The following is a 12,904-nucleotide window of genomic DNA, read 5'->3' on the forward strand; positions in this document are numbered from 1 at the left end:
GAAGATACGTATGCCTGCCAGCAAGATGAATGACTCACTATAGATCAGCTTGGTTAGAGGTATATATTCTCAAGCCATGGTTCAGCAGGATAAGAAAACCCAGTTGAGGAGGAAAAAGTAAACATTGAATATTAAAAGTCACCTTAAGTTAAGGTGAGTAGTAGCCTCACCTTACGTTAAATCTGTAACATATTTTGTGTTCTGGAACATCTTTTGGAAACTGCAATGGAAGTGCAAGTTTATTCAGGGGCATCCATGTGAGTGCAGCCTCACTGCATGCATTGCTTACCACACATGTAAAAAAGGACTTACAATCCCACCAACCATGGTGAGAAACCAGTGAATCAATGAACACATCAGACTTCTCCCTTTTGAGGCAGGTTCAAATTCACATTCATAGTCATTATGTGAAAACCTAGCACCTTTGGAAATTTATAATGCTGGGAAAAGTACAGGTAGTCCTTGACTTACAACAGTTCATTTAGTGACCATTCAAAGTTACAACAGCACTGGAAAAAGTGGCTTAGGACCGTTTTTCACACTTACAACTGTCGCAGCATCTCCATGATCACGTGATCTAATTTCAGACACTTAGCAACTGATTTGTATTTATGATGGTTGCAGCATCCCAGGGTCATGCGATCCCCTTTTGCAACCTTCTGACAAGCAAAGTCAACAGGGAAAGACAGATTCACTTAGCAACCATGTTACTAACTTAAGAACTGCGATGATTCACTTAACAACCGTGGCAAGAAACATCATAAAATGGGGCAAAATTCACTTAGCAACAGAAATTTTGGGCTCATTATCTGTAGAAGGAAAGAGAAGAGAATCACTGGAGGTTTTTAAGAAAAGGCTGAACAGTCTGAAATGATATAGGGTCTCCTGCTTGAGGAGGGGGTTGGACTAGAAGACCTCCAAGATCCCCTCCGGCTCTAGTCTGATTAAACCAATCCATCAACCAAGGGAGTATGGGTGTACTGTTGCTAGACCAGAAACACCAGGCTGGGGGCAGATCCTTCCGGAGAAAATCTATGTAGTTGCTAAACAAATGATCAAATAAGCACATAATTTATCAATATATAAATAAAGTGAGAGGCAGTTGACAAATGTTTAAAACAGCAACTTTCAGTACTATCTTTTGGGATTGCTTTATAGGATTTGAAGGTGTTTTTTTTTTTGTGGAAATGGAAATAAATTTGCCTCTGACCACCTCCAATTCCAATTTCCATCCTTATTTCAGAAAAAAGAAAATAATAATCAAAGACTGGTTAATTTACCAAGCCTTGAGCCTTCAGTGTCTAGGGAAATGGCCTCATGATGGCTATGGCTTGATTTAGTACCGTGTATGACTCACTCAGGTAGTAAATCCTTGTTCAGACTAAGAGAGGGACAACTGAACCTCTTGCTGTGCTATAATTCAGCTGTTTGCAGGGACATCCAAGTGGAAGGGGATCAGATGGTAATTATGACTGTGTGCTGCCTTTTTTTAAAAAAAAAAAATGTACGGTATATGATGACTTTTGTTGCTGCTTAATGTATATCACACCTATGTGGCCTCTCTCCTCTGGTGGATCCCGTCATTCTCCATGGTTTATGGAAGAGTTAAGGGAGATGAAATGGGTTAAGCCAGGGGTGTCAAACTGGTGGCCCACGGGGAGGATGCATCACGCACAGGCCACGCCCACCCCGGTTCCACAAAGGCAAAAAACCACCGTGATACGTCACGATACGTCATGTGACGTGATCGAGTTTGACACCTGTGGGTTAAGCAATGCTTGAAGTATTGTTGGAAATGAATGAAGAATGAACTTAACTGAATACAGCTGCTATTGAGGCCTACATTGTGGTGGTAAGGATAGAGAAGCATCAGTACGTCTCTGCCATTACTGCATTTGTTAATAGTCAACCAGCTAGGGTGATCCAAGCTCTTTTGGGTGTGTGTGTGTGGAATTGGGCGTACACCTATAAAGTCATTCATAGGAATATGCAGAGCATGGATGCCAGCCCTGGCACAGGTCCTGTGGAGATGCCTGAGCTGTAACCTTGCCGTGTTATCTGGGAGAAGTTTGAATCTATTGAGTGTTGAGGTTCTCATAATTATGAGGTTGGCCACCTGTTTATTTAGTCTATATCCTTCCTTGGTGGCAAAGGCCTCCTGGGAGGTGATGCCTGTTTGGGTTTTGGCAGTGGTAAATTCTTCTTTGAGAGAGGGGATGGTTCCTCTGTCCCTTAAAGAAGTATGTCTCCTCAAAAAGTAATCACAGGAACCTACTGAATTGGACAATTTTCATCCAGCACCCAACCTTTTCCTTTTAGAGATGGTTGTAGACAGTGGTGGGATTCAGCCAGCTCACACCACTTCAGCAGAACCGATAGCTCATTTTTTGTTGCCCAGGCCCAGAATGGACTTCTGGAAGTAGCATCCACACAGAGAACCAGTTGTTGACATATTTGAATCCCACCACTGGTTGTAGAAAAGGTGGCTGCAGTGCAGTTTGAGAGAATTTTGGATGAAGTGCGTTATCTGGATTGGTTGGTGCTGGATGGGGTGGCACTGCCCCAGATAGGCTGATGCATAATCTGGAGGTCCTTCTGGAACTTCTGCTCAATAAGAAAGTGATAGATGTGTCTAGGAGGTCCTTTGTGCAACTTTGGACTGTGTGCCAGTTGTACCCATTCTTGGATTGGGAAGTCCAACTCTCAGACATTCATGCCCTGGTCACTTCCCACGTGGATTATTGTAATGTGCTTTACGTGGGGCTGCCTTTGAAGAGCATCCAGAAGCTTCAGTTGACCAAAAAGCAGTGGCAATTGCAGTTATGCCCATACCTAGATCAATGATACTTTGTTAGCTGTGACGTCGTGTCTGACCCATCGCGACCCCATGGACAATGTTCCTCCAGGCTTCCTTCACTGATACTACATCTTGGCTAATTGGCTGCATTGGTTGCCAATTTGCTCCTGGGTCCAATTCAGTGATCTATAAATCCCTACATGGCATTGAGCTGCATTATTTGTGAGACCACCTCTCCCCTATCACTTCTACCTGTCCTATCAGATCATCAGGAGGGGCAGGCTCCAGGTTCCATCAGCTAGGGAGTGTCATCTGACAAGACCAAGGAAGAGAACCTTTTCTGCCATGGTCCCCATACAGTGGAACCCTGAGATCAGATCAGTTCTGCCCTTGTTGGCCTTCCAGAAGGATCTGAAGACGTGGCTTTTCCATCTAGCCTGGGGATCTGGTAGTGATGGAGTGGAGCCTACCAAGATTGATTATACCGCAGTTTTGTGAAATGGTTTTAATGCTTTTTATTGTTTCAATGGTCTTTTATTGTTATGATTCTGGTTGTTTTGTACTTTAAAAACCACAACAAGTGTGTAAGCTACCTGTGAGATAGGCGGCTATATAAATTGAACAAACGTGTACACTGTCTTTATTAATGGAGATCCTGTATGAATATAAATCATAGAGAAAAGCTGTTGAGCTCTAGGGTGCAGTTACACCCCCCTCCCAAAGATTATCAAAAACCTGTGCAAATGCATATGAGAAATAAATAAATGCACGAGTAACGAGTATACAACAGGCACACACCCATGACACAAATACAGCCATGGAGAGACACACCTACCTATAGATATACAGATGTATAGACCTTCCTTTCCTTTATCCTTTCCCCCAACCCCTCCCCAGATTAATTTCCTTTTTCCTTTTCCTCCCCTGCCGTCACAGAGATACAGGACAAGGAGGAGGGGAGACAAAAAGGATGGTCAAAGGGAGGAGGGGTCTCTTTATAAAATTCCCAAGGTCTAGGAGTCCTTTCAGATTGCTGGTGCCAAGAAAGAAGTCCAATTCTGAAGCCTAACCCCCACCCCCCTGAGATGGGAGCAGAACGTTTTCTCATTGTCATTTTTGTAGCAGGTAAGATGCGTAAGACCAGGGATTTTGAAGGAGGGGCAGGGAAGCAGTTCGGTAGGATCATGTCTAAAATCCAGCATCTCAGTGCTTGGGGAAAAAAAAATTTGGTCTGAATCTATTTCGTTCTCAGATGATTAACCCAAGGTACCCTGTCCAGACCTGGTTCCTGGCAGATGTGTTTGAATTATAACTCCTGTGTTCCTCAAGCAACAAACTCCGGGTTGCCTGGAAAGGTGATGGGAGCTATTGTACAACCCGCCCCCCCACCTTGCCTCAAGGGGAAAGAAGACTGATGTAAAGACACAAGGAGGTTGTGCAGGGAAAACAGCAGCTGTGTGGAATATATCTGCAACTTTATCCATCAGCAGTACCATTTCTTCTGTGGTTCCACGTTTCTTATGCTGGCTGTCCTTAAGAGTTTGCTTGAAGGTTGTGGAGGGGGTTGATATATCTCTGAATCTTTGGCTCTTCTTCTCTGGATTCATCCATGATAGCTAGGGCATCCTGGGAAAATCAATACTTCCAGCCAACTCAACTAATTACTGGAGTAAAATATAACTTTGGAGAACACAAACGTGGGCATCAGAATCTGCTGTATTCAGGAGAGTTCCCAACAGAAAGAAGCCATAGTTAATAGAGGGTATGCTACCTTTAAAGATGCAGTACCTGGATTTGGGGAAAAAAATCTTCTATTTCCTATTGCTTATCAGATCTGTTAGTGAGTCTGTTCCCTATTTTTTGTTTTACCTTCCCTCCACTAAAGCTTATCGGTTCCAAAAGTGTCATTACTGTGGAATGCAATTTCTGTAGGAGACGTTTCCATATTAAGCCTATAATCTTATAGACATTCACCAAAGCTATTTTTTATTGGCATGTAGAGCATTTTGCAATACCTGATGAAATATATTTTGTTTGGTTTCAAAAAAGACACATGTAGGGGCAAGCATACACAGAAAGGTTTCCATTTCCATTTCTCATATTAAAAAAAATGGCTAATAATAATAGATTTAAAATATGGGTACTATACCTAGGTAAGAAAAACCCAATTATAATCTGGGTTGATTCTGTAATCCTAATTGTATGTATAATCTTAATTGCATCGATAGTATGTTTTTATATTTGTACTAAAACCTTAATTTTTTTTCTTATACTTATGTAGGTTAGACTGAGGGAGCATAATGGGAAGGCTTTAATAGTAGCACTGAATGCAAATTTTATTGGTCAGTTGAATAATGATGATATCGATGGTCTTCTCGATTTATGCTGCCTTATCATTATAGGATATTACAATTATTTTATTTTAAACCTCTCTGACCTTTCTCATTGTTATTCTCCTTTTTGTTTGTTTGATTGCATTCTGACTAGGGAAAATGACAAGGAAAAGATGGAAGAACTATCTAATATATAATGGTTGGTAACTATGAGCCCCAAATTTAGAAGTGTATAACACTCATGCAGTTCATCAGCTAAAGATTCCTAAACCTTCAATTCCTCAATTCTTTTCAAGCAACAGAAGACTTGCACTCACCATCAAATGTGACACAACAAAGGATTAAGGATTACTTAAGACTTCTTGACTTCATAGTTGTGGGGTCCTTGGCTCTTTCCAAACTTAGTTGAGCAACCAAGATCAGATAGCACCCAGAAACCCACAATACAATCCTGAGCTACAAATATTTGTGCCTATCGGTAACATCATAGTTGTAAATGTTATTGTTACCACAAAGGATTCCTTGGTTGTAAAAGTTTGTTTAGTACAGGTTGCAAAGTTAAACCAAGGCTTACAACCAGCTGCAAAACACCAGCTGCCTGCAATTAGTGCAGGTTCGAGTCCCACCAGGCTCAAGGTTGACTCAGCCTTCTATCCTTCCGAGGTAGGTAAAATGAGGACCCAGATTGTTGGGGGCAATTAAGCTGACTTTGTAAAAATGCCGCTGGGGGGGGGGCGAAAGCCCTAATAAGCAGGCATATACATAGAATGAAGGCTACTGCTAAGGACATTTGATTTGTGCTTTAGATTGTAAGCCGCCCTGAGTCTTCAGAGAAGGGCGGGATATAAATGGGATTTTAAAAAAAAACATACGTCATGCCTCCAGAATACCTGGCTCTCTGAAAGCTTCATATAGTCCTCAAGAGCAGTCGCTGAGGTGCATTTTTGAAAGTGACTGTGCAAAATTACTCCACACTGTGTAATTACCTGAACAGTTTTTCATTTAAGTCCAATTTCTGCTAGGTCCTGGCCTCTATCCATTTCTTTGTATGTCCCCACCTGCTTTATGGAGTGGAGATTCTAGAAGATTGCTTTACTGCCAGGTGTGGTCTTAAGTTGCAAACCTTTGGATATCTTTAGAAGAAAATATTGCCTGTGTTATTAGATGGTTTTGCTCATTATTATCAGAAAAATATATAAGGTTTTTTATGGAAGTTTTTCACCGATGCATATTTTTTCTCTCTCCCAAGGGGCTGTACAGGGTGCCAAGGAGTCTCTGGAAATTATTCCTATAAATGGAAATGTGGAATTGAACATGCAGACATACTTTTTATGCAAAGGTAAGTACAGAAAAATGAAAAACTGTACACATACTGTATATAAAAGTGTCATCAGGATAGTATTTTACCTAGTGGGGGGCAGTGGATGGATTGGGGGAGCTCAATTTATGCATTGCAACCAAAATGCCCAATTCATCCTTTAACGTCTGTACATTAGTCAAATAAAGAGAGGGAAAAAAATCTCTGAATAAAACTTAGTCATATTGTCCTACTTAGACCAAGACTATCCAAGGCAAGACTTTTTCCAAGGCTGCCTCTTTCCTCCCCACCCCTCCCACCCAACCTCTAGGTTTAAAATATATTATTTGAATGGCAAATTATTAATGCAAATCTGTGGTTTTTCAAGTGTTGCTGGTTTCCTGCTCTCTTGTTTTCGATATTGGCCACGTTGGCTGAAGCTGATATAGGTGGATATTGTACAACACCAGAGGCCAGCATTTGTCTAGCACAGATCTGAAGTTTAAAATTCCTATGGAAAGATGGCGAAAGGTGCTTAGGATGTCACAATTCCTAGGTAGTTTCCAGTGACTTAGTCCTCTGCAGAGTTTCAAACTTGTGGGTTTTTTTGGAACTTGATTGCCAGGTGAAGATTATACCTATAATACTATGTTTGTCTAGACTTTCCCAGAAGTGTCCATACATTTACATGTCTATCCAAACATTGACTGTGGCCAACGTTGTTCAAAGTGATTTAGCAAAAGAGACAAAAGAGAATTATATTAAGTTTGTTTTTAGATAGTAACTTACCAAGACAGTAAATTACTTCCTCGCCAAGCTGTAAAGAACTTGAGGTTAAAAAAAAAGAAGGATCAAGTGCAATAAAAACAAAACTCTCAGAATTATTAGCTGATCTGAAGGCTAGAAGAGTTTAAGCCAGCAAAATCCAGATCTGATTCCTTGAGTCTCCAAACATCTCTAGGCGAATTGCCTTAGGATTACTTTCTTGTGTTGAGCGGCTTCTTGTTTTCAACAATAGGTTTAACATCCTCTTTACAACAAAGCTTTTCCAAAATGATTTGGAAACTATATAGCAGCAGGCTGGCTAGTTCTTCCATAGGGATCCGAGAGCTGTAAAATAGATTGGGAAGTTAAAAAAATATCCCAAAAAAGGCAATGGCAAACTAAGACTATTTGTTGCCTATTAAGCTATATGGATATTTCCGCAAGATCTTTATGCCAAGCTAGTGACAGCATGTAGGTGAATTTGGCTGATCTCAGACACCCTAAATAAAGTTGAACTTATTAGTAGTTAGATAAGTGATTGCTAAAGAGTCCCAGGGTCTGTAGTCTAGACTGGGAAATAAAAAAACCTTTCTGAATGAAGGCAAGGAAAGACAACTTCTATTTTATCCTGATAAAGCTACTTGAAGGAAGTTCTAGAAATTGACCTTGACTTAAACTTTTAGTTTACCAAAAGGTTAATCTGATATACATATATATGGATGGTTGGCTTCAAGTGAGATTCAACTAAGTGCCCTTTGATGCAGGTCCACAAAGCAAAAAAACCCACATATCCTTTTTACTGGCATGTGGACATGTGAAATAATCTTTCTGCTCACTTTTAAGGCATTTCCACAAAGCAGAATAAAAGTTTCAGTCTGAGCTGTTGGAGTAGAATAGAATGCCTCTCCGAAGCACCACCTTGAAGCAAGGATTCCATGGCACAATGCTTTGCATAATCTCAATTATGTCCATCTGGCTAATTTTTTTTGCTGCCACCCCATGCCCTCTTCCTCCTTTTATCATCCCAACAGAGTGATTCTTGAAACTGCTTTGGAAAGCAATTGCTTGTCGGGGGGGGGGGGAACTGCCTTCCTTATTTTTGTCTTCCTTCTGAGGTCTCCCCTACTTGTAGCACACTGCATATGTGCAGAAGCATCTTCTTTTGGAAGCACAGGGACAAGCTTCCATAGCTTTGAGGGAAGGCCAAGTACCTTCTTAAAGTGAAATGAAGCAATAGGGCCGTGACTTCCCATGCTATGTTAACTGTGCCTTTTGAAACGTTTCCACTTGCCAGTGAGAGGAGGCGGAGAAGCCGCTCTGACCTGGATTGATCCAAAGGGAAATGAAATTGAAGAGGATTCGGAGCCTTATCGGGTGAAGGTGATTGATGAATTGTCCAAGGGGCTGGAGATGACCCTCACTCGCCCAGATCAGGGTGGGATTTTCAAGTGTGATGGAGAATTTGATTCCGGAAAAACTGCTAGTCATCAAATTGAAATCCATGTGATTCGTAAGTAATATTTATTTGAGCATCCGGGAAGGGGTCTCGGTGGAATATAGAATCCACCTGTACAAAGAAACCCCAAATTGATCAGTAGCTAAGACCCAAAACGGGGCAGTGGATAAAATGGCAGAGAGCGCAAAGCTAAAAACAACAACAACAATAAAATGCAGCACAGTCCATTAATTGTGCTTTCAAAATCTACCTCACCTATGGACACCAGTCTCTTAACTTCTCTAGAGACCCAGAATGTATTAGGAGCATTTTTATTTTGATGCATTTCCAGAGCATGCCAAGGAAGAAAACCACACCAGATCTTGCAGATTCAAAATGCAAGGAGATTCAAGGAGAATTTTTAGCTCAACTTTTTCTGTATTTCTCTTCCTACAGCAAGTGTGGACCACCCTCAGTGTCCTCTTCCTAGCTGAATTGTTGGGATCTGCTGCCAACTTTTATTTATTTTCTCTGTTAGTCTATAGAAAAATCTATCACTTTCATAAAGTTATTAAGTTTTGTGTTATTTTCAAAAGTTATAGATTGCTCAGCAGTAAATATAGTTAGTGGGTTGTCCCAAAACCTCCTTCTTCATTCTGAATTCAGTTCGAAAGTTGTATTTAATTTCTTTCATTTTAAGAATTGTTTGAGTCAGGCAGTATATCAAACAAATAAAGGATTGAATATGTGCACATTTTATATTACTTATCTCATGACACTATTGGACCATAAGAAAGGCTGAGCGCCAAAGAATTGAGGTCTTTGAACTAGGGTGCTGGAGAAGACTCCTGCAAGTCCCTTGGACTGCAAGGCTTTCAAACCAGTCAGTCCTAGAGGAGATCAACCTTGACTGCTCTTTAGAAGGCCAGATCCTGAAATTGAAACTCAAATACTTTAGCCACCTAATGAGAAGGAAGGACTCATTGGAGAAGAGCCTAATGCTGGGAAAGATTGAGGGCAAGAGAAGAAGGGGACGACAGAGAATGAGGTGGCTGGATGGAGTCACTGAAGTCGTAGGCGTGAGCCTAAATGTACTCCAGAAGATGGCAGAGGACAGGAAGGCCTGGAGGAATGTTGTCCATGGGGGTCGTGATGGGTCAGATATGACTTTGCAACTAACAACAACCACAACATCTCATGACTGTAATACAATGAAATGAAATATATTGTTCTGGATTGGAGTGTTGTGCAAATACCAGGACATCCTTTTGGGGTAAAGTTGAAAAAGTCAAGATGGCGCTGCAATCACTTGACTGATGTACCCATCCTGGCTTGTTTTTCCTAGTAAGAGAGAAAGACACTTCGATGGTTTCTTGTCTACTCAAGGTAGTTTAGTTTTTAATTTCTTATTTACTTCCAAATTTTCATTCACACTGTTCAGAAAAGATACTCACTCACGTTTTGAACACTTCCCGAAGACTAGATACCACACAAAACATAAAAAACACTCTCCAAATAGGCTGCCAGTTCATAGTGTTGTAATGATCACTGTTTCATCTAGAAATGACAGACTACCTTAAGGTGAAGCACCACGTTCTTCCCACTGCTTTTTGTTTTCTAATCTCTGCCTTTGATCCGTAGAGAGACCTACATTTGGGAACAATATGGATCTTGTGAAAGAAGTTCGTGAGGGCCAAGATGTAGAATTCAACTGCTTGGTCAAAGGGATACCACTACCAACTATTAGATGGATTTTTAGAAACCAGGACATCAGAAATATTAAGGAAAGTGAGTATGAGATTACTTATGGAGATCTCTATTTAACAGAAGAGACAACCTTTTTTTGTGGTGGGGGACAACAAGCAATATTTTTCAAGAGGTTAAAGACGATACTGAATTTGATCAAGCTAGAAAATGTCCAGGGCCATTCTATAGTATGTGAAAGCAGGATTGTCTACATTTTCCTCATATTTTGCAGGATGAATTTTGTCTCTTCTTCCTCCTCCTAATTAAAAAAAACCTTTTAGCCAATTTTTATTTATTTCATTACTTATACTTCACTTCTCCCTATCCAGATCCTTTCAGCTGGAGTAGAGACTTTCACTGCATTACATGTTTGGCCCAGGCTGGAGATGTATATTTGGGTATCAACAATAAACTGATGTACCAATCCCTCGTAGATCAGAAGATCTTCCCCAACATCTCCATGTAAATGCTAAATGAAAGGATTGAGCTTATGAACTACTGAAACTCTATTATTACAGGGTGTAATAACACAATTTCCTCCCATATATGGAAGACAATCAAAGTGGGGCAGTCTTGAGTGTTTTTTTCTTCACCCTCTCCTGTCTATTCAGGTTAAATAGATGTTTGAATAATCATCTTGAATTCCTTTTTCAAAGCCACGTCTGTACTTCTCTATATTGAGAGCCTAACTGTGATAGACTGCGCACCTGAAGAAGCAGTGGAGGGAGCCTTGGCAGCACAGATCTTTCCCATGGAGGAGTCAGTGGATTCCATAGAAAAACAAACCATAGAAACTGCACAGTCCTGTGCTGGATAGGGGAAGGGGTTCAGGATAGCCACATCATAGAATCTCTCAGGATATATATGGTCAGTTAAAAAACTTTAGTTTGGCAAGAGTCTGTCCATTAGGTCTAAGCGAATAAAGAACTGGACTCATTTGTATTTTGCTATATTGTCTCTTGGTTCGGGCCTGACATCAGCTTCTGCCTCCTTACATATGCTGATTGAAGCTACCAGCTCAAGAAGGGATTGTGTGTCATTGCAAAATGGTGCCCTCAATACTTCTGAACATCACAGGTGATCCAGAAGAATGCCGTGACCAGTAGCTTCACAAGCTTTAGTTGAGCAAGAAAGTAGGGTGGCACACACCCCATTCAAATTCTACCATAGGTCATTCACAAAGGTGAGCAATCCCACCCCATGCTTAAACCAGACAACTGTCTGAAATGGATCCAGAAAGCACATATGTTACATACCTGTTGCGTATTTTGGGCCTCAAAATGAAGGAAACTTCTTGTTTCTAATTAGTTGGGGTTACATGAAGTTTGATGGGTTTCCACGTAGCCCCAAGACTGCCTGGTGGTACAAATAGAGACTAGAGACAAATTTAATTATCACAGCAATTTCTTTTGGGTTTACAGGGCAAATCTTTGTTGAAAATGGGAGGCTGCTGATACAGAACACCCAATTTTCAGATGCTGGTATTTACATCTGTGAGGCAACCATTGAAGAACGCAATGAAGTAGCTTTTGCAAACTTCACACTCAACATTAAATGTAAGTTCTCATTTTCTGTCTCATAGCACTGTACCAAGTTAGGAGGTGCTGACTTTTCATGTTTGTGTGTGTGTGTGGTTTTTTTGTGTTTTTTTTTTATGTCTTCAAATCAGTATTGACTTGTGGAGACTGCCTGGACTAATCCTTGCAGCCTTCTTGGCAAGGATTTTTAGAAGTTTTTTTTTTTTTCTGGGGTTGAAAGAGATTGACTGGCTCAAGGTAACCAAGAGATCACAAGTCATCAAAGGGCCAAGTTTGAAGAGCCCTGCAGTAGACTCTTGACAGTATAATTAAAGATGGCGGCACCTGTAATGGCTGCGGCTGCATTGGCTCTTGAAGGCAAATAGTTTTGGGAGGGATAGTAAGGGCTATAGGCCACATGATCAGGAAGATTTTAATGTGTTTGAGCAACATGGTGGAACTAAGGTAACATACGACATACGACCAACAATCTTTGCTGGCATGGCGAGTTTCTAGTTGTTTTGGAACTGTTGGTGAGACCGTTAAGTCGTTGGCACTGTTTGAATTTGTTCTACCAGCAGCAAGATCTGACTGCTGGCCCAGTGATGGATTGTATTGCAAATCAGGGCCGTTTCCAGAGGAGGCAGAGGAGGAGAGGACCCGGAGCTTATGGAGTGAAGGAACTGGATGAGGCTGTCAGCAGGCCCAGAGAAAGGGAGTAGGGCTTTTGGAGGAGTTGGTGGCAGCAGCAGCAGCGTGCTCCAGGGGCGAAAAGAAGCAAGGCATCAGAAAAAGGAAAGAAGGCGAGGTTGTCGGAATACAAGCGAATTTGAGGGCTAATCCACATGGAGCCCCATTTCCATCTGTCCTGTGTGCCATCGTTCACTCCTTAGAGACTAAAATGGACAATGTGAAATTTGAGCGGGCCCCGAACAAGGAGTGTATATCGGAGGTGGTGACCCTTTGAGAGCTGTATGCAACGAAATTTCATTTTGATGTATGCCGATTGGTGTA

General features: G+C 41.2%; 1 protein-coding gene across 3 annotated transcripts in view; it reads left to right on the plus strand.

Moving 5' to 3' along the window:
• LOC310644482 (neural cell adhesion molecule 2-like) overlaps positions 1-12,904 on the plus strand; it is a 47,500-nt gene that overhangs the window by 27,516 nt on the left and 7,080 nt on the right. For 2 of the 3 annotated variants that reach the window (XM_083369537.1, XM_083369539.1), the window contains exons 1-4: positions 6,356-6,469; positions 8,487-8,702; positions 10,269-10,415; positions 11,795-11,929. In XM_083369537.1, the coding sequence (XP_083225663.1) occupies positions 6,445-6,469; positions 8,487-8,702; positions 10,269-10,415; positions 11,795-11,929 (523 nt within the window). In that variant the 5' untranslated portion in view covers positions 6,356-6,444. Of the gene's footprint in view, positions 1-6,355; positions 6,470-8,486; positions 8,703-10,268; positions 10,416-11,794; positions 11,930-12,904 lie in introns of those variants that run through there. The other variant, XM_083369538.1, reaches the window with a different exon arrangement.

Source organism: Vipera ursinii (assembly GCF_947247035.1).
Source record: "Vipera ursinii genome assembly, chromosome: 9".
In the NCBI taxonomy this organism is placed as follows: domain Eukaryota; kingdom Metazoa; phylum Chordata; class Lepidosauria; order Squamata; family Viperidae; genus Vipera; species Vipera ursinii.